The 23,640-nt window shown below is 32.1% G+C and overlaps 1 protein-coding gene across 1 annotated transcript; it reads left to right on the forward strand.

Annotated features, from left to right (window-relative positions):
* Positions 1-12,252: 12,252 nt before the first annotated feature.
* LOC102594505 (metal transporter Nramp6) lies at positions 12,253-23,640 on the forward strand. The gene is made up of 14 exons (XM_006341283.2): positions 12,253-12,411; positions 12,843-12,980; positions 14,360-14,438; positions 14,524-14,564; positions 14,660-14,738; positions 14,824-14,928; positions 15,367-15,476; positions 19,440-19,621; positions 19,705-19,774; positions 20,267-20,440; positions 20,561-20,665; positions 21,159-21,290; positions 22,414-22,509; positions 23,100-23,640. The coding sequence occupies exons 1-14, from the start codon at positions 12,316-12,318 to the stop codon at positions 23,412-23,414; spliced, it is 1,722 nt and encodes a 573-aa protein (XP_006341345.2). The 5' UTR covers positions 12,253-12,315; the 3' UTR covers positions 23,415-23,640.

Genomic DNA, 23,640 nt, shown 5'->3' on the forward strand with positions numbered 1-23,640 from the left:
GACAAGACAACAATATTTTGGGTTAAAACTTTGAGCAGGTGAAGAAAGTGAAAGAGTTAATGGTGAAGAGATGGAAGGTGATAAAGACGGAAACCAAGGATTAAATCTCTATTCAAAATCTGCCGCCGCGGATTGAAGAAAATGATGGAGGAGGCGGCAAGATTAATTGGTGAAAAACACGTGTCAAGTGCGTGTGTTTCACCACAAGACACATGAGTGGTTATAGCGTTTTAAGGGGTTATTTATTTCATTTTTAAAAAGTTCAGGGGGTGATAGGACACCCGTGAAGTTGGAGTGTGTAGTTGAGATTTCGGGTATAGGTTGGAGGGGTTTTAGACCATTTTCTCTAAAAAAATAAAAAAGTTTTTTTATTTTTTATGGATCTTTTAATTGGTTTGGGTCGGATGGGTAGGAGAAAGTTTGGTGGGCTGGAATTTAACTTCATCCAATAGAAAGACGCCATGTAATAATTATTAATAATAATAATTAAAAAAATATATGGTTGTTAGTTTAAAGGGTAATACTGAATCAAAAAGGTTGACTGAGGGGTATTTTTAACCCAATAGGTGGATGAGGGATATTTTAAAACTTTTTCAAATAGTACAGGAGTATTTTTAGCCCTTTTCCGTTTAAATTCTAAATCACATCAGCTTAATTAACACGATTAAGTGATTTAATAAGATTATAAAAACCATAAATTTATTAAGGAATAGAAGTCAAATAATACATGCATTTATTAGTTTGGTGAATAGCTCAATATTTATGAGAGATTTTCCAATTATTTTCTAATTTCAGAGAAAAGAAATACTCCCTTCGTTTATTTTTTATTGTCATGTTGTATTTTTTCGAAAGTCAATATGACTAATTTTCAAAGTGAAATTAGATTACCTTAATTCGCTATTTTAACAAAAAAAATTAGATATTCAAAAACTATACAAAAAGTATTACAAATTACAATTTTTTACATATAATATGATAAGAAAATACATCGTAAAATATTAATCAAAGTACTTATCATTTGACTCTAAAAAAAAATTATAGGGAAAAAGATATGAAATATATCCGAACTTTGACCGAAATTGCTGTAATAATATAGAATTTTGGAAAGGACCTTTTACCCCCTACATTATTTAATAGTGTATTTTAAAGGTATATATGCGCTCACGTGGACATCATAAATATTGTATCATTATAAATAGTAATGTGTCCACATGGACACATATATACCTTTAAAATACACTTCTTAAATAGTGCAGGGGTAAAAAATCCTCCATAAAGTTTGATATCGTAATAAAAATTTCGACCAAAATTAAAATATTTTTCAGACTCTTTTTCCAAAATTATAACAATTAAAAATAAACGAAAATAGTACCATTAAATACGAAATTACCAAATTTCAAAAATTGTGGACGGTTTGACTATGTACAAGGAAAAGTAGGCAGATGTGGCCTTGAACAGAAACACAAAGTTATCCGACAATGTATTCTAACTGTAGGGTCCTTAAATTTGAGTTGCAATCATTATACCTTCTCTGTTTTAATTTATTTATCTAATTTTAATTTGACACATAATTTAAAAAAATTAAAATTAAAATTAAATTTTATGAGCTTAAATTTAAAATATATAAAATATGTCAAAGTGTTTTTCTTATGATCTTAAATATATATGGTAAAAAATTATAACTGAAGATTTGTCTTTACTTTTTTTCTGAAACGAGATAAAAAAAAAAGTAGGACAAACAAAATTGTAAAGGGAGATCCCTATAGAAGATTCCAAATTTTAATTTTTTGTATACATTTGCCACCGTGGTCCGTACTACCTAATTATAAGCTTAATATTTTGATTTTTTTTTAATCAATTTTGATTTTTATTCATAAAAACATAGTGCCAAAGAGACTGGAGAATTTAATCCACTTGTATTGGCTGTGATGGCATGGATGATATCATATAATAAATAGTATATACTATATAGTCTCCTCCAATTTATTTATTTTGTCAAAACTCAAGTCAAAGAATCAACAACGTACGTCGGTTGTGGTTTTATTTTTCCTCAGAGTCGTCCAGATTCATGATGCTATAGTAGTATTTTTTATAGACTTAATATTTTTGGACCAGACAAATATCAGGTCTTAATATGAACAACTTGGCATAATATTTTATATACAGAAATTAAATCTCAACATCATATGAACAACTTGGTAGAAACTTCAGCAAGCCAATTTGAAGACAACGACTAACGTTTTATATTTATTATATGATAGAAGGTTTGGATATATGTCATGCATGCACTAAGCTGAATTGTATGTAAAGATAAAAATTAAATGACTTTTAAAGTGAACTTGCAACTTTCACTTGTTTTCATAAATTATACTATATATGTGGGCATAATTAAATATAATTCACTCATACCAAAATTGATTGAACTCGAGACTTCTTAAGTAAGGATGGATGGATTTCAACCATCCAACTACAATTTATTTGACGTTTTCATGATAGTACTGTTTCTTTATAACAGGATACATGTAATATCCGAACTAAGAGTATATATGTACATTAAAAACATAAATGACAATTATATTTATGTATTACTATTATTTATAAAATACTAGTATTTTATCTGTTTTATTTAATTACCGCATAACACATTAAACTTTGTACATGACATCTCAGTTGTTTTTGTTGAGTTATAACTTATAATATGTAATCCATACATTATCTTAATGTTTTACGTTAGTTGTTTGAATTATTTACATGGTATTAGAAAAATATTTTAATAAGTGTGCATTCAAGTACACAATCCACATACATGTAATATTCTAAATTGTGTTACATGTTTGCTTGTGCTTACGGAATCAATAATAACCCTTGTATAATTTGAACTGTTTTTGCATTGTGTAGGAACAAATCTGATTTTTACCCCTTGCGATATATACCTATGTACATGTATTGAAATTAAATACTTCTGTATTTAATAAAAAAAATAATGACATAGTTAAAATAATAATGTAAGCCAGACGCATTTTTTACCCCCAACTATTGAAGATGACAAGTTAAATAACATATTTAATTTGGACTTCTTCCCATTTTTAAATTAAGTTAAACATTTGGAGAAGTGCTGATGTTTCTTTTTCAAAAAATTAAATATACTTTTTCCGATTCAAAATCTAAAAATAATACATATTAAAAAAATCTTAGATGATTTTCTTATATTCAAATCATAATTAAGGGATTACGTTTACTAATTTTTCCACAATTTGTCATGCTATGTGTTATGTGTGTGTACATATAAGAGCTTTTCTAAAAATAGTACAGCAAATTATTTCAGTCATTTTTTCAAAATGTTGATCTCTTTATTTGATTGTTCAAAAAGAACAAAAAAACACCATGCATCTCCTTTTTCATATGTCGGGAAAATGTCGTTCTGTGCTACAGAAAAATTTTCAAGCTAATATGTCAAAGCATATTTTCAATTACTTAGTAGGCGTTTGGCCATGCAATACCATATCACAATATGGTATCGTGAGATGAAATCAGCGTTTGAACATGCGGTTTTACGCTGATTCCATCTCATGAGATGTTATTCCATATTCTCTAAAAACCATGATATGGAATTATATGGGAATTCCATATCATGATTTGAGATATTTTAATACAAAAATTGATCCACGAGTTAATATTTTGTTAAAACAACCCCACATTTATATCTACTAACCATTTATTTCATATGTAAATAAAATTTATAATCACATCATTACTTTTTAAAATTTATTATTCTCACGGACATAAAATTTATTATTCTCATCAACATATAGTCACTTTAACTCACACCAACCGGTTCATAAACTGATGAAATATTTATGGTCTATTAGAATGAAAATATAGTTGCGGATGCTATTGACCAACAAATGGTTCAAAGTAACAATGTTGGTTCGTCTTCTCAGTCACATGATCGAGGAATGCAAGTTCAACGTGAGGAAATTGTCCGTACTATGTGGGAGGATTATATTAAAGACTAGTACACTACAATTTATGTTCAATTTTTGTTATTAAATTAAAGTTACATGAAACAATTTAAGTGGAGAACAAATAACTTTGTAATAATTTATTATGCGGTTTTATAAATTTTTGTTTATTTGATAAGATTGAATAAACAATTGGGGCTTCTTTGATAGTTTTACAGCTTATGAGATTTTTATGTTTGTGAGAAAATATACAACACAAAAATTTCATATCGCATGTCCAAACAAAACTTCAATTTCATCATTCCATATCATGATACCATATCATGATTCCACATCGCATGGCCAAACGGGCCCTTAATATCCCACCGTCCAAATCAGTTATTACGTTTTTCTTTTCGAAAGTCATGATCTTAATTAAGTTTCAAAGCTATATTATATTATAATATTTAGAAATACTTGAAAGTTGAAATTAATATCCTTTAAAAACTATATGAAAAATTTTATAATTAGCAAATTCCTTCATATCAATATGATTTAAGAAAATAAAATTTTATATTATTTGACTTTTAGAAAACTGAAAAGTAAAATATTTTGAAATAGAAATCCAATAAAAATGAATTATAGAGCCGAATTCGGAACAGTAGGTCACGGGCACTTGGTTGTTACAAAATTGTGACATAAATGGAAAGAAAAACACGAAATATACACTGTAAAGCATTGACACACGGAAGAAATCAACTTAGTCAATAACACTTTTGGTCATGGTGTACACGTGGAAGCACGTCGATATGCCCACGTTTTCTTATCATCAAATGTCCTACTAGACTAAGTCAATACAACTTACAAGTGGCAGTGAAATCGTTTCACTTTTAACCTGGAGTCTTGAGTTCTGAATATAGAGAAAAAAATTGTGAGAACACAACTATTAAATAAAATATGTAGCGCGCGATTTAGTTAGCATGTCAATACTAATTTCGGACATCAAGTGAAAAATTAAAAAATAGCATATGGTCATTTTGAACACATGGAAAAATAGGAGGTCTATTTAGCCCATAGGGCATAGCACCCACCCACCCACCCCCAAATAAAGATTCTTGATTTTGAGTTAGCACCTAACTAGACAAAAAAATAATTAGCTAGGATACGTGTATTTTGTGCACGTTTTAGTGAAGGAGTTTTTAGCACATGATTGTTTGTTTTTTGGTCGAGCTGTTGGGTGATGATGAAAGCTTTTTATTTAAAAAACACAATATTTTTGAGTGATTGTAGCAACTTACTTTTGATAATTTAATGAACTTTCTGTTGCTTTAGGGGATTTGATTTTTAGTTACTACTTATTAAGTGTGAATTGTGAGGTTCTTGTCTTGTCTTTATATTTATAGAGTATTTATTTATATTGATTGCAGCAACACCTAATCATTTGATACATAGTTTGATTAAGTGAAGACTAGTTTAATTTATTAATTATTACTCCCTCCGTCCCATTTTATATGATGTACTTTGATTTGGCACAAACTTTAAGAAAAATGGAAAGACTTTTAAAACTTGTGGTCCAAAATGAATGATAGAAATTTGTGTGGTTGTAAATCATTTCATTAAGGGTAAAAAAGACATTTTATAGGCAAATTGTTACTTAAAATAGAAATGTGTCATTCTTTTTGGGACTGACTAAAAAGGAAAGTAAGTCATATAAATTGGGACAGAGGGAGTACTATATATAAAGGAAAAGGTTAAAGGACTGTCTCCATGTTAACTTATTAATATAAAGATAATTATCTTTATGCATTGTGTTGATTACAACTCGCCAAATTAATTAATAATAAACAAAATTCAGAGAATTTACCCCTGCCACCTTACCTTATTTTTTTTATTATTTTATAAAGACTCTTGATTTGGAGTGAGTACCTAGCTAGAAAAAATAATTAGGATATTACTTTTGTTGTTGTGCAAGGAGTTCGATGAATGAATGGAATATTGGGCTCCTTATAAGATTTCTATATGATGTGGGCCCCTAGGAAATCGAACCGTTGTGGGATGGAAATACTCCTGGTCCATAAATGTGTATGCAGCGGACCGGAAAGTGGAACTCCAGATAAAGAATATTTGAATCCGGAGTTGGGAAGAAGGGGATGATGAATGAAATGTTTCACATGAGATGAATGAATAAAATCTTGGATTATTTTGGAACTTTTGAAAAATCCTCCTCATTTGAGTCAACTTTTGAGATATGAATTAGATCTAAAGTCCAACAGAGTTTTAGCACACTTCCTTATTTGTTGAGCTACAATTATATTCTAGCTGTCAATGACGGATACTTCTTTGGCATGTTTGGTAGTTTGCGTTTATTAATTAAAAAACACATTTTGAATATTTTATAGATCAGTAGGATTGAATTTTGGAGATTTTTTTCAATACAAACAAAAAAATATAATAGAAAATACAGAAAATAAATAGTCCAATACACACGTTGTTTAATGTTGATCACTTAAAAATTAATTAACGTGATGTGGTTTGCACGTTGTCGATGTGGATAGTCACTAAAAAATAAATAGAGGTGCTAATCCAACATTTGTTTAAATTTTATTATTAAAAAATGTTTTATTTTTCAACGATATTTTATAAAAGTAGTAGTTTCTAGCTAGGTATTTTTTTAACCAATGCCTTATATAAATTCATGTGGACTAATTATTGAGCATATAGTATATCGACACATTATCATGGCCCCCATTTATCTCCTTCCATGAGAACACATACTTTTCCAAGTACACTTGGAATTTTGCTTGTATTTAGAGTGTGAACAAAGTATATATATTCTTTGAGTAAGTATTAAATGAAGAGGTCAAATAAATGAGTTACGATAGAGGCGTAGCACCAAATATGTCGGTTGTAGTACCAATTAAGGAAATTTTGAAATTATATTAGACCAAGTCAATAGATGAGTTATAAAGTGATCTGTCTGTAGAGTTTATTTGAATCCAAATAGGATTGTGTTATATAATTAGCGTGATTAATAATTTGATCATACGGGAGGAGCTTTCACTTTTTTTCTCCCTTAATAACTCAAACTCACGATTTTTAGATTGAAATTGCGGGGTGCTTACCTTACCATTACCATCCGAACAATTCGCTGGAGTCTTTTTTTCTCTTTTGAGAAAATATATGGGCCCTTCACACACATGCCTTGGATGGGCTTTGACCCAAAAGTTATGATGGACTTTAGAGTGTGTAAACTCAGAACCCATGCATTATGGGCCTGATTTTTAACCGTAGTTGTAGTTGGTGGGCCTCTTAAAAAAATTGTTGCAATTTATGGACCTTTTAGACCATCACGATCTAAAGATTTCATTTGAGCAAACCGAAATTCATATGAGAAAATGTTAGACTATGGTCTGAAAATATGTAAGTTATTCTTATATGAGATATCATTACAATATTTATCCGTAAGATTTGAAGTCTAATAATATCTAAAAGGGTATATTTTTTTCAAGGGCTATATGTACATAACTTTTAGACAAAATCTAATTGGTAGCCTAAAAACAGTCAGTTTGTGTGAATTAAGCGGCCTTTTGTATTTAAGCCCAATTATAGTATTGGAGCCCATTATTAACTTTTGGTAAGCCCATTGAAAATAAAAAACAGTAAAAGTAGCTGGGCCTTCTCCCCTGTCTCAACTATTTCTTTCTTTCTCATATGGTTATTCAATAAATAATTTTTATCTCGTAAAATTATTTTCTTTGTTGAATAAATTAGAATTAAAAAGAATATTGATTTTCTGAGACAATAACACGATAATGTAAGAAATCAACACGAAATCACTCTATTAGTCCTTTTTTTCACTTGCATTTTTTAGCCAAAGAAAAAATTTCGATTTCAATATATATCAAAGTATGCACTGTGCACATGTTAATTGTTGAGCTAAGCGCTAGTGCACCAGTATGTGGTCCACAAGTCAAGCCCACTTTGTGGGGCAAGTAAGCATGCACTTGAATTTTCGATATTATTCTCTGCACGCCTTGGGCATATTAGGGCACACTTCCATCTAATTTGAGTGGCTATCACAACTTCTATCTTGTTTATAATTATGACGTATATATTTGGAATATATTTTGTTTTAAAAGAGTTTTAAAAACACTATCTCATTTTCTTATCACATTAGAAGTTACTAAGGAATCATGCCTACACTTAAATATTAATAGGGAGGCATCAGATTCATCGGCTATGCTTAATATGTAAAGTGGATGAGGGATTCTCGATGATTTAGTTGAATTTCGTTATCTTTCACTAAATAATGGAGCTTTCAATCAATTAATGTCTTATTGCTTCACTAGTATCTATCAAAAGTAAAACTCAATTTGACAAAATAGTAAAATAAAGTACAAAAAATATTATAGCAAGTTAAAATAACCCTTTTGATATGCAAAATTATATTTTCCATACATAAGTTAAATCCTTTCATATTCTGGATTTCACTGTTTTAATTTTGAGAAAAAATGATTTTGCAGACCCTTCCACTATGTAAAATTGTAAATCATGGCTACTGAAGTTTAGTATAAGAATTTTTAAACCAAGTCAATACATATATCTTTTTCTCAAAATTTTATAATGTAAAGGTTCCTGACTAATTCCTACCTCCACTATATCTTTTTATTTTTAATTTTTGTGTTATTAATATTTAATATCAATTTGAGTATTGGTATCATACCACTAAACTTTTGTTGCTGTTTTTTGTTTCTTAAAGTAAACTTTTGTCGTGGTCCCTTAATTCAGTGTAAATTAATTAAAATTTGAGATTCCCCCACAGTAAGTGGCTCTCATTTTCTGAACATACCTTTAAAAAAAAGGACATAAAATTCCATCATGAATGGTTTTGATTAGCTTAGGAAACAAAAAAAACACTTACTTACCTTTTATGCTTTGTTTACAGTAGTTGTGAATATGATTATCTCATACAATGATCAAAGTCACATATCGATTTAAAATATAAAATATAATTAAATGTGCCAATTAATCAAACTTATGCTTTCAACTTTTAATAACTGATGTGCTTATCAGATAAACTTCTGAATTGAACGCTATCTAATTACTTTTTGTTCATTTTTATTTGTCCATTGTTAATTTTGCATGCTTTTTATAAAAATATTCTAATTAATATAGGTATTTTACCATAATATCCTATTAATGATGTATATAATCTTAATTATTGAGAATTGATTTGGCGAATAAGCCGTTAATATTAAGCAGACAAGATTATTTTTTTTAAATTTTTTTTCTTCAGACGTTTAAAGCAACAAGTAAAAGTAAAAATATCATGGGTCATTTGCACTTTTACTCATCTTTTTTGTTTGGTTTTAAATTTTTTCCCCTCAAAGACAAATAACTTTTTATTTTTTAATTTTTACAGAACATAAGTTTATATTTTCGCATTATAATATTTCACAAGTTATACTCCGCGTCCTGAAAGAATTCAGCTAAACATTAATAAGGACCAAAACTAAAAATCAGCCTATTTAAATGGCAAATCATGCAATTAAATGAAATACTCCCTCTATTCTATTTTATGTAGCACCTTTTGATTTGACACGATGTTTAAAAAAAAGAAAAACTTTTGAAACTTATAATCTGAAAGAACTCCTAGCTATTATTATAAATCATTTCATTAGATAAAAAAATTAAATTAAATACTTTTAATTATAATAAAATAACATTCTTTTTGGACGGACTAAATCAGGACTCGTATTGTGTCTCATTTGTCCCACCACAAAAGGAACTAGACAAGACAACAATTGAATAGTAGCAGGAACATTAATTTGGGCTTCATTGTCATCAAATCCAATTTGGGCTTTTTTATATTCTCTTAATGTACAAAAAGGTAAAAAGTTAGGCCCTTTAAAAGTCAAGGTGATGGGGCCCATAAAAAGATGGACCATTCAATGTGGGCTTGGAATAATCAACAAGGATCCATTCTGAAACAGCAGCCTTTTTGTGGACAAATCGCCATATAAGACAACCTGGGTCCCACAATATTCATCAACAATTTTTTTCCACATACATAATAAAGAAGAAAAAAAAAATCGATTTTATTAAGTAGAAATAAATAATTACATATTACGTTTTTTTTAATGGACATGAAAGGAGCTTGAATGATACAGTTAAAATGTGACGAAAGAAGCAACTCCTAATGACACGTTTGCTAGCCTCAATTTTATTTTTTTAAGTGACATATTACGTTTAGTAAAAAACTTTATATAGAACAAAACATTGAATACTGGAAACTAAAATCACCGAACAAAAGGATGATCTATTGAATTAAGCATAGAAACTAAGGAATATATAATGTGTGACTTTTTCTATATAGCATTACGTAAAGAGTTGGTACAACTTTGATATTAAAAATAGAAAAATTAAATAGTTTTCTAGTGTTATAATATTTTATTTATAATTCAATGGTAAAGTACTTAGAATAATCATTTTATTACAATTTATAATTAACTTTATTTACTAATTTATACTATCAAAGGGGTAAAATGTTTCTATTAAGAAATTGTAATTAACTAAACAACTTTTAGTTGAGTGAGGATAAATCATATTACCCTTCTACATCCATCAGATGTTTTTTAGCATTTAATCAATTGTGTTGGATTATATTGGGATTAATTTTCCACCATTTCTAGACTATTTTGTCAAAGAGAAGTGGGTACCAAAATAAGAAAAGTATAATCTTCTCAAATTAGATGAAAAATGTATAGTTTTTGGCCCTCAATATAAGTAGGGTTAGATAACTTTCCCTTTCTTAGCGTCATCATATTAAATATTAAGCAAACTATATAAATTCCATTAGTTTAGATTCTAATTACTAAAATTCATGATAGTTTTGAATATTAGTTTAAATCCTAATTAATAAGATTCACGATAATTTCGAATATTACTTAATCAATCTTAGTTTTAAGGGATGTGAGGATCTAATTGTATCTTCAATAATATATGATATAAAATATTAAAAATGGCAATATATGTAATTGTTTGAAAATAGAGCTAATGTTAGTATATATGATAGTTATGTATGTCTAATAAGTTAGTTTATCCTTAAATACTTTCTTGAGCCGATCATCTATTGGAAACAATTCCCCTCCCTCAATCATTCTTATAAAGACAGTGGTAAGATCTTATATACAATATTTCTCAAACTTCACTTATAATATAATTTATGAGATCATAATGAGTATGTGAGCTGGTTGAACAACTTCTTAATTTCATATAAGAGGCGAATTCCAATTTTAACGTTTATGAGTTCCTATATCAATTCAAGTTAATACTATGATAATAATTTAATTTATAGTCAACTATTCATAGATATTTAATATTCTTTTAAATAAATACTAATGACTATGGACAAAAATTATTATATTTCTGTAAATCACATAAAAATGTTTAAATTCGCCTATGTTTGATGTGTGTTTTATCGAGTTAAGATATGTGTTAACAACAATCACATACATGAAAATGTCGATTTTTTCCTCATGTTGTGTATACCCATTAATTATTGATTACATGAAATTGAGTCAACTAATGAGTCAATTTTACTTAATAGCAAGATTATGTGTAAGATTTAGATTATGTACGCCAAGCCTTTCACGTGTTTGTATTAATTTTGGCCTCATCTGAATATTAGATAATCCAAAAATTGATTAGGACATAATTTACATTTATAACGGTTATTGAATATAGTCATTTTTAGTCACATTTAAAAAAATAAATCAAAGATTAGTCAAACATATTATTCTTTTTGATTATTATTCCTTTTACTTGTCTATATTTGACTAACACATTTTTTAAAATTAAATAAAATAATACTTTTATTATAGTATTTTAAATTGTTACTCCCTTTGTCCCAATTTATGTGACACATTTCGGATTTCGAGATTCAAATAAGTCTATCTTTGACCGTAAATTTTTCATATATATTTTAAATATTTTGAATTAACAATTATTGACACTTATAGTACTTTTTGTGTACTTTATAAATATATAAATTTCATGTTAAATAATTAGAAGATTCCATGAGCAAATTTTCGGTCAAACTTAAACTGTTTGACTCTCAAAAAGCGAAATGTGTCACATAAATTGGGACAGAGGGAGTATAAATTATTAAACATCAGAAAAATAAATAATACTACTAAATAATAATTTATTTCTTAATTTTTTAGAAATAATTATTTATCCCTAGTATTATAACACGAAGTAATAAAAGTGGACGATGGCGGAGTGGAGAAATAGAGTCACCAAAAACTTCTAACAAGTCTTACTGAAAAAAATATATATTAAAAGACTTTTCACTTTCTTTGTCTTTATAAAGATGGCGGAGAATTTGGCACAACAAATAAACAAAAGCCTCAAAAAAAAAAAAAAAACTTGCGTTTCCCTCCCATCTCTGCATTCTATCACTCTGCAGGTATTATTTTCATTACTCTCTGAAATTGGTGTTGTTGCTCATTATCAGTCGTCATTGTTAATTTTCGATTTCTCATTGGATCTGGAATTCCCCTATTTACAGTCAACTTGTTGATAGAAATTACTATTATTAGTATTTTTAATGGTTTATAGTCAGGGTTTTCTCCTTCACGTGAACCCACACTAGACAGTATATAGTAATATTATATTTTTTTAATAAAATGCTTAAATATAAACGATAGCCTCTCTAAATTATTATTTGTATAAATAAGAAGGATCTATAATTTTTTAACAGCTTCAGTAATAAAAATGTAAAGATCAAATGAATCAATTTTATATCTTAAATTCATTTATTTATTTTTGGTACACTCATTCCGTTGAAATCGTGGATATGACTGTGTAATTATTGACTGTTGAATATTTTTGTAACAGAGGATTTTTACTGAGGGCGAGAAGATGGCGGCGAGCTCGTCCCCACAACCGCAGTTTATGACAAGCCCTGCAAATAAGACCCACTCGAATCAGCCACTAATTGATGATATTGAATATGATCAGATTGTTGTACCCGATGTCGGTTTTCTCTCCCATCTCTTTCTCACTCCTTCTGTATTTTGTGTCCTTTTCTGTTTTCTTTTGTCTTATGTTAACTTCACTTTTTAAACAAAAAAAAAAAAAGAGTATATTATTTGATAATAAACCAGTGTTCGGCCATTTTTGAATACTTGTTCGGCTAAATTTGTTCTGCAAATTCAAGTTTCAAAAATCACAACTTCAAAAAATGGTTTCAAATAAATCTGTCATATATTCATCCAAATTATTATCAACTACAGCTATGAACAGGTAATGTTTATTAGAAACAATCGAGTAGTCGTTGTTTTGTTTTTATATCTTACTAGTATTAATTTTAATTGTGAGTTTAATTTTGATTTCAGATGTTGGATATTTCTTTAATTCTAGTTTGCTTAGTTTTGGGAAAATTTATAGGACTGGTAGATGAAAAACTGGATCAAATTTTAAGTTGGAAAGTTTGGATTTCCTGATTTCTTTTGAATACATGTCTCCTCATGGATCCAACTATTAGGTTTGTGGTCCATGCCTAAAGCAACTACCTTTGGTGTATATAGAAGATTTCGAAACCACTTTAGTTTTTCTATTTCTGAGTTAGCCATTTTCATCTGTCTGTTACTCTGTTTTAGCTATTAGTCAATTACCAGCTCCAAAAGGTTTTACAGTTATCTGACTCTTATAATATTTGCTACTTTTTCTGACTTCTCTCTCCTATATCATTTTCAAAATGATGTTTTACCCCCATAATCCATGTTTTATTTTGTAGCTACTCACGATTCGTAGTTATTTATTACTTAATCGAGGTGGATGAGTTCACCTTTTAAGATTCTTAGTATTTACTCAATATGATTTTAAAGTTTTGGGTTCACATCAATTATTTGTTATAATTTTATTGAATTTTTACTCATAAATTTATGCTCCGATTCCAAAGTATTGGGTTTAGATGAACCTGGTACCGCAAGGGTGGATCCGCCCCTGCTAATGAACTCACTGATAAAAGACCTCTCAATTTGAAGATGAGCATGTACATAATTTGGTTAATTATGACAGTGTGTGGCTAGATTTTACTGGAGTTCTTTCTTGATCTTGAAATAATGTGAATTTTCTGCCATAATTCTACGTTTGAGCTTGTTTTGAATGTTGTACTTCTGACTTTACTACCCGCCAATGTGATGAGTAATCAGTTGAGTGATTTTGTTTCTTATATAATGGAGAACGAAAGCTGGTAATACTAACTTCTGTAACACGTCTCCTCTCGTAGCATGTCTAGCTCTTCAATGTATCTGTGCAGCTATTATTCATTAGTTACAGCTGGAATACATTTCTTCTTTTATGTAAAATTCCTGGTGTGAATCGATTAATGTATGTTCTTATATTTGCAGAAGAAAAGCTGGAAGAACATATTCTCATATATCGGTCCTGGTTTCCTTGTTTCTATTGCCTATATCGATCCTGGAAATTGTAAGTCTTGGTAATGAATTTGGATTTACTGATCACATTTACTTCTGCATGTAACTGTTTTATCTCTGCACAATGTGTCTTGCAGTTCAAACTGATTTACAAGCCGGGGCTCAGTACAAATATGGGGTGTGTATCTGCTTTGCTCTGTTCTTCTAGATATAGTATGCATATGTCGAGAGTAAAATTACAATTATCTAACAAAACTTGTACATGTTCCGCAGTTGCTTTGGATAATTTTACTGGCGTCCTTTGCCGCTCTTGTGATCCAATCCCTGGCAGCAAATCTCGGGGTTGTTACAGGTTCATGATTTTTGATTATTTGATCTTCTTATCATTCAAAAAGCATAAGAGGGATGATATCGATGTACTCCTGGCTTCATTACAGGAAAGCATCTAGCGGAGCATTGTAGAAAGGAGTATGCAAAGGTGCCAAATTTCATCTTATGGGTCATAGCTGAAATTGCTATTGTGGCATGTGACATTCCTGAGGGTAAGTGTTCCTCGACACAGTGAAGACTTCAAATCTTTCTTGATACAATCTCATAAGAGACTTTTATCTTTTCAAAGCAAGCTTAGTAGTAAGAGGTTTAATATAGTCCTGTCAGCTCCACCTTGGTTTATAACAAGTTTGCTCGTTACTTATTATGCAGCATGCATGAGACAATGTGTAATTAGAATGTGCAAACTTCAAATAATCAAGGAAAAGGAGAATACATCCCTCATGCTGAAGTTAATTGAACTATTTTCTTTAGCTATAGCAATGACAGAAATAACTTGCACAACATACGTCGATTCTAGACTACCTGTGCTGCAAAATTAGTTGTAGATTATCAAAAGTTAGATAGGACCGAATAGCTTAGGGTTTTCATGTTGAAGTTGAACTTCTGTTGATTTTTTTCTTAATTCCAGTGTTCTTTCAATTGTGCAGTCATTGGGACAGCGTTTGCTTTAAACATGCTCTTCAAAATACCATTATGGTGTGGCGTGCTTATCACAGGGCTGAGTACCTTGACTCTACTTCTATTGCAACAATATGGGGTATGTTTGTATCATTCACTTCAAAAACCTATGCTTGACATGTCGAGCATGAATAAATTGGTTATGAATGGTCAACAGTTATTGGAACAGAGAGTCTATCTATCTATATATTTAAAAACACGAAGCTCCTAAGCGAAATGTTGTTCGCCTTTTTTACCTTGTCACAAACAATCTTTTCTTATCGAACTAGGTATGAATTCTTAATATTTAGTACTTCAAATTGTTTTTTCTTTCTGAATAATTTAACCCAAGTAATAATTTAAGCAAAGATTTATGCCTCTTCTTACACAAAAATCAGATGTTCAGTTTTATGACAGTTTTTTCCTCATCTAAGTTCTATAAGAGATAGAAAGGTTAGTCTGATCTAACATTAACTTTTTTTTAAATAGTACAGCTATTTTTTTATTCTCCTTCAGAAATTAAGTTGATAGTGATCTATCGATTTCTTACGCGATAATTAGAAAACGGTTTTATATGCCTTTTTTTTGGCAATTAATTGACATTTATTATTAATCACCAGTAAATATTTACAAAGCCAGAGTAACAACTGTAGTGTTAACCTCTCTCAACAAAATATTCTTGTGAAAAAACTCTTGAACAGCACTATAAATATCCTCCTTAACAAGGATCCAAGATTTCTTGTAAAAACATGCATTATAACCATCAATACCAGGAGCTTTGTCATCAGGTATATCAAATAAAGCATCTTTAATCTCCTCTTGTGTAACAGTCTCGCCCAGCTCCCTTTGTTTAATCAGTCCAAGTCTTGGTCCTTTCCTCATTACCTTTATATCAATTCTAGGCAGACAATTATTCCTAGAACCCATCAAGCTTATATAAAATTGAAGTAACTCTTTCTCAATTTCATCATGTTTTAGGAGCTGTCTACCATCAAGACTGGTTAGAATAGAAATATTATTCAAGTTGGCTCTAGTTTTCATACAGGCAAGGAAATACCTGTTGTTGTTGTCTCCTACTTCAAGCCAGTGAGCCTTAGATTTCTGTTTCAGCACCTTCTCCTGGAGATCAGACCACTTTTGAAGTTCAACTACAGCTTCTTTTTCTATGTCAAAGAGAGTGTTGGCTACACTAGTCCCCACATGCTGAGTGATCTGTTTTTGGATGGATTCTAGCTTCTCTGTTGCCTCAGCGACTCTATTTGTCTAAGCTCCCCATTAGCTGCGTAAATAACCTCTTGAGAGGTTCTTTACACAGCTTCATTTTTTGCCATATTCGATACATATCTCCTCCTTTTACATTTTGTTTCCAGATGGTCGTCACAATGTTTGAAAAGTTCTCATGTTCAGTCAGTATGTTCAGAAATCTGAAAGGTCTGTGGTGTCCACTACCTGCATTGTGGTGCTCAATAAGAAATCGGTGAGTGATCAGAAAAATCATTCTCCTTGCATTGAGCTGTCAGTGTTCCGTGTTGTATCACCCAAGAATTATTACAAAGAGCCCTCTCAATTCTACTCCATATGTGACCATTTGTCCAAGTATACCTTCTTCCGGTAGATTTCAGATCTGTAAGGTTTAGCACATTTAATACTTGTTGGAAGTTTTTTGTTTCAAATTCACTGACATGTTGGCCCCCAATTCTGTCCAAATCTAGCAAGGGAGAATTGAAATCTCTACAAATACACCAAGGTTCAGTGATGGTAGGACCTATTCTGAGTAATTCCTGCCATAAGGTTCTCCTTTCCGCTCTAGAATTTTTGGCATAGATCACTGTTAGCAGACAATGAAAATTGGAACTCTTATTTGCTACCTTTAGATGCATAAATTGATTATGTGTTTCTTCTATCAGAATAGTCATTTCAGCAGGCTTCCATAAAATTCAGATTCTCCCATTTTCGGCTAATGAGTAGTTATGTGCATAACTCCAGCCTCTAGCTATCTTATCCACACATTTAGAGAACTTATGTTCCTTCACCTTTGTTTCTAGTATTCCAGCCAAAGAAATTTTGTGTTTTACCAAATACCTTGTCATCTCCTTTTGTTTGAAGGGGATATTCATGCCCCTTACGTTCCAGATTAACCAGTTCATCAAAGAGAGAGGTGTACCCTCCCTTCAGGAGGTTTCTCAGTCTGTCTTCTCCCCTCATTTCCCTCAGACAGTGGAGAGAAAACATTAGCCGTCTTCAATGTTGTCCCTGTCTGTAGTTTCCTCTGAGAGGTATCCAACTGCACCAACTCTGCGTATGATAAACCACTTTGCCAGCTATCCATGCCAATGGAAATGATTATCCTTTCTGGAGTGTCGCACCACTCTTCTTGTAACTTTGTTTGCTTTTCCTCCGTTCGTTTCTGGTGTTGTATGCTCATTGCTTTGTGAGGTTCCTTATTTTGATCGTGTTTGTTCATATCATCTGTACCATCTATATGTGGGGGGAGGCATGTATCATTGTTTTTCCCTGGTCTAGGGATCCACTTTTGCACCTGATTTCTCCTACCTCGTCTTGGCGAAACTCTTTCCGCTTGACCCCTCCCTATTTGGCAGTTGAATGTTTCTACCCTCATCGACGCTGCATGTATGAACAAATCTTGTACATTTCTTACAAAATAGAGGTTTCCAGTCATACTTAATATTTTGAACAAAAGTCCTTCCTGCAGGATCAACAATTTCAACCTCTTCTGGCAAATTATGTGTTATATTCATTTCCACTAAGACTCTGGCATAGGATAATCTTTTCGGTTTAGCGGTACACGCATTTGCAAAGAGTGGTTTCCCCAGTCGACTAGCAATTTTACTAAGAGTTTCCGCACCCCAATAGTTCAAGGGGAGGTCAGGTAGCTTCACCCATAATGGTATAGTAGTAGGCAACTCTTGATTAAAATCAAAATCATGTGTCCAGACTTGAAGGATGAGGGGTCTACTATTAATAGTGTAAGGGCCAGTGAACAGGACTTCATCTCTATCATTTTGGTTTTGGAATTACACTATGTAGCAGCCCGCATCGTGGTTATATAATTCAGGTACTGCAACAAAATTCCAGTACCTAGCAATATAATTGTTCATGTAGGAGAAGGCAGGTGCTTCACCAAACGTATAGACCACTAGAGCATTATTCCATTCATCAGTCTGTTTCGCTATTTCCGGTGCCTCTAATACCACTACTGGTCGTCCATCAATTATCTTCGGTGGGTTGTAGGATAAAGGCATACCCGTGGTGGCAGTACGGTTCAATGTGAACAGGATGTTCCAAGTTTTCTTTCCATCTGTATTTGCGTCTTCCCTGAAATTTAGTTGTTGAGCAACTCCTGTCTTAGGACCTGAAGGTTGGGTTTCTGGCTTGTCTTCCTGCACCCCTTGGGTAGTTTCCTTCATGTTTCCATAGCTTGTGGACCCAGATTCAATAACACCCTTACCCAATATAACTTCTCTGAATACGTGCAATAGAGATTCTCAGTACTCATCCCATTTCCTTGATTGTGTATAAGTGATTCCTCATCTACCGGAGTTCCCCTTATTTCAGTCGCAGTGATTGAGGACTCAACTCGAAACTAGTGTCTATCCTTTACCCCACAGGGGGGCACGTGCCGTAGCCTTTGCAACGATCAGCACATCTTTTCGTGGCCTACCTCGACCTCTTTTTGCCATTGAGAATGGGTTTTGGTGCAAGTTAGCAAAGGGAGCTATCGTGCACCGAGAGCATTGTTTCCACGAAATTTTTAAGTTAACTTACTATACAACTAATTTAAGTTAAGTCATCATTATGTTCAAATTAAACATATTAGATTTAGCTACTGTGCCAATATAATGACATTTGAATATTTTTTTGCATTTATTTTAATGTTAGAATTATTTTTCAAAAATCAGTTTGTTTTGTTTATCTAGTTTTTATTGATTAACGTGGTACACATGTGCAACACACGTAGACTAAAACTAGTTTAAAACAAATGTCTTTGTATCTATCCTTCTGTCTCTTATTCAGCTGACAGTGAAGTGTACTAACATTACAGGTTCGGACACTTGAATTCTTTATTGCGTTCCTGGTACTTACCGTAGCAATATGCTTCTTTGTGGAGCTTGGATATGCAAAACCAGACTCCTCAGAAGTTCTCCACGGGCTTTTCGTTCCTCAACTCAAAGGGACTGGTGCTACTAAGCTTGCTATTTCACTTCTTGGTGCTATGGTTATGCCGTAAGTGTATATGGATGTTCTCAGTATTTTTTTTTGGATAATCATTTTACTATTGTCATGCTGATAATTTTCACTTTCTGCAGCCACAATCTTTTCCTCCATTCAGCCCTGGTGCTTTCCAGGAAAATCCCTCGATCCGTCAATGGCATCAAAGTATGTTTAATAATGAAAAACTCCTCATGCATGCATATCAACCTAAGAAAAGAGAACAAAGAGAAAATTTGACTATCCTATGCTTGTTGATGTTAGCTGTGAATCAAGTATCATCATTTTATCGTTGATGCTTATGGTCATACTATGTTACTATAAACTCATGTTGTCATTTTGTTTGGAGTATCTTCTCGTACCCAAATTTATCTCAATAATTTATTAGTTCAATTATTGTGTGGTTAGACAAGTTAATCCCGAGTAAGATGGTCTGCAACCTTCGTACACGATGTGGTTGACTTAAAAGATAGTTCATTTCTAGTTCTCCTTTTTCTTTAGTTCCTGTAAAATTAAAGGATTATTTTGGGTTCACATTGGAACATCCTAAACTATTTTGATGTCCTAATCTTTCTTTTTATTTTGAATTTCTGTATAGGATTATGTTACAACTTACAGGTGTGCAAGTTTTGACATAATTAGTGAAATATTTTTTTCCAGGAGGCATGCAGATATTATCTGATTGAAAGTGGTCTGGCTTTGATGCTGGCATTTCTTATTAACGTATCAGTTATCTCAGTAACTGGTGCTGTCTGCAATTCCCCTTCTATGAGCCCAGATGATCAGGAGAAGTGTCAGGACTTGGACTTGAACAAAGCCTCTTTTTTACTCAAAGTAGGTGACACCATACTACAACGTCATTGAGATTCAATTATACAAAGCTATGTTTTTTCATCCATTTTATGATGTTTTAAGTCTTAATGACGATGTTCCTTTTTACGTTACTACTTACAGAATGTTTTAGGCAACTGGAGTTCCAAGCTATTTGCAATTGCTTTACTAGCATCAGGGCAGAGTTCGACTATAACTGGGACATACGCTGGGCAATACGTTATGCAGGTAATCAAATGCTATATCAGTTTGTCTAATAATTTCTCATGTTCTTTTTGACATTTAAAAAACATAACTTGATCACCTGTATTCAACTTTGTTAAGATCAAGACAAGCATTTGGGATCAACTCGTTTCATGGAGAGACCAATTTCTTAATTTATCAAAGAACATGAGAAATATATCTGCGTGGGTTTGTACTTACTGTATCCTAAAACTAGGGGTGGAATGAGGTTCTATAATCTATAATTGTTAGGTAAAATCGAATTAGTGTTCTGTTTTGATAATCTGTGTAGGTTTATTCAAAGTTGGTTCTTGATTGGTGGACCTTCATGATTAGTTTAGGTTAAATGTAAAACCAAACATCTTCCTTTATCTGGTGCAAGAGAGCCACAATGTATGTCAAAAATGTTATGATATCAACGATCAGTTATGTTTTAACTTAGGGTAGTAAGTCAACTATTCAAAGTTGTGCAACTAATATTTGTTTTATTGTTCTGTAGGGTTTTCTTGATTTGCGGCTGAAGCCATGGATTAGGAACTTCTTAACTCGATGTCTAGCCATAGTTCCAAGTTTAGTTGTTTCACTCATTGGAGGTTCCGGTGGGGCAGGAAACTTGATCATTATTGCTTCGGTAAAGTATCTGTACTTAAGCTTTTCGTACAGTTATTAGAGCACTGGGCATCCTGTGGAAAATTCTTTTGTGGTATGAAATTGGATAATGTAAACTTGACAAGTGGACTGACTATTGGGGGTCTTCCACTTGCGTGAACTAGGTCTACATATTCTATACCCCCAAAATGTTAAGAGGTCGTTTGAGTCCTCCACCATTTATGCTGAGCTCTATGTTTATATGTAACAACACTTAAAATATAAATTGACCTTATTATATGGACTATTCATGAGTTTGATAAATAACAATAAAATTGATCTCCTTAAAAGGACCATGGACTGGCTTAGAGGAGTGGAACATTAAACACATGCATATTTGAATTGGCACAACCCGGTTGTCATTTTCTAGATATTTCCATTCTTACTATACAAATATAGGTGTAGAAACTTATTTGGGAAGATGAAAAACTGAGAATGTACTGTTCTTGAGATCAAGAATCAAAACATAATGAGTCGAAGATGGTTTGGGCATGTGAAAAGGAGGTGCGCAGATGCCACTAAGGAGGTGTGAGGAGTTGATTGTAGCAGGAGTTAGAGGTAGACCGAAAAAGAACTGGGAGGAGGTGATTAGATAGGACATGTCACAACTGTAGCTTACTGAGGACATTACCCTAGATAGGAAGGTTTGGAGGTCGAGGATTAGGATGGAAAGTTAGTAGGTAGATGAGTGTTGTCGTACTTTATGTGGGAGGAGAGGTAGGGGACTAGCCACATCTCCTCTTCTCTTTATTAGTTGTATCATTTAGTTGTCGCACGTAGTCTCTTATTCTTCAATGTGTATTACCATTTGTTGCTTCATTTTTCTGTCATATTTTTTTACTATCCTGCTCAGAAACATTTCTTTTGAGCCAAACTCATTTTCCTGGTTGCATAATGAGGCTTTTGACTGGTTCATTTAGAGGAACCTTACAGATACATAATTGCTATAACGGGGTTAGAACATTGACATTAAAAGTTTATTGCTAATAACACAAACATGATACATAACTGAGGTCTCAGTTTTAACATGGTTGGCAAAATTTTCATGAGAAGTTCATATTCTAGATTGTTAATATTAATCCAAATATCTTATCTGTATTCTGCAGATGATCTTATCGTTTGAGCTCCCCTTTGCTCTGATTCCATTGCTCAAATTCACAAGCAGTAAGACCAAGATGGGTTCACATGCAAATCCAGTTGCGGTGAGAGATCTTCTAGATGCTCTTATTTAGTTTTTGCACACTATTGTTGCACATTTGAGAAATTACAGGAGTTTCATGTGTAAAAAACTAAAAATACTGATGAAACAATTGTAGCTTAATGGATAACAACTAATTCCAAGAGCACCCGATTTTACAGCATCAAGGTTGGGTCAACTGTAGCAGGTCCTTAGTCTCTAATAGTATAGAACTCTTGCTCTCTTGATCAGGATAGTCGACTTTCTGATACAAAACCTGCATGCAAAAAGTTTAGATTCATTTTGTCAAAAGTTGCTTAGCATCAAACTGAAACACATTGGGTAACAATAAAGGAGTTTGGGAGTTCAAAAGGTACGACAATGGGCGCTTCCCTTTCTTTGCATAATTAACTTAGGCCGTAATTTCCAATCACCTTTCTTGTTAATAGTTTGAAAATCGTTTATGTGTATTTTCCATAATATGTTTCTATGCCTATGCCTTGGCCAAAAAGTTCTCTCTGCATTCTTGGTTTGCTTTCTTATCTCGAATACTAGCAATTCTAACCTTTTCTCCACATTGGCTGATCAATTTTTTCCGCTTAATACTTTTTACAGGTTTCAGCGGCCACCTGGGTTATTGGTACACTAATCATGGGAATAAATATATACTATTTAGCAGAAAAGTTAGTTACCTCACTCAAGGATAGCCATTTAGGAAATGCAGCTAAAGTTCTTTGTGGAATATTAGGTGCCTCGTGTTTGTTAGTTTATCTGAGCAGTATCTTATACTTGGCTTTCCGGAAAAATAAGGAAGGTACACATCTTCTGGCGCTTACAGGGCAAGAAGGTTTACAAGTTTCTGAATTGAACAATCTACCTAGAGAAGACATTTTACGCATGCAGTTGCCTCAGCAGAGGACCACTAATTGACATGTTTACTGAAGGGTTAAATGCAACAGATACTGTGTGCAATTCAGTTAGAACTCGTTTCGTGTTAACCTGTTTTCATAGGCATTATTGCCAATGATCCAGTGTTGTAATGTTAGTATTAGTTTGAAATGAGGAGAATCCCATATAGACTTTTTATATAGAGAGAACTGCTGATGCCTCCTGAAAGGGCCATATATGAAAATAAAATTAGCTGTTATCTACGTTT

This window comes from Solanum tuberosum, unplaced genomic scaffold (assembly GCF_000226075.1).
Source record: "Solanum tuberosum cultivar DM 1-3 516 R44 unplaced genomic scaffold, SolTub_3.0 scf00026, whole genome shotgun sequence".
In the NCBI taxonomy this organism is placed as follows: Eukaryota; Viridiplantae; Streptophyta; class Magnoliopsida; order Solanales; family Solanaceae; genus Solanum; species Solanum tuberosum.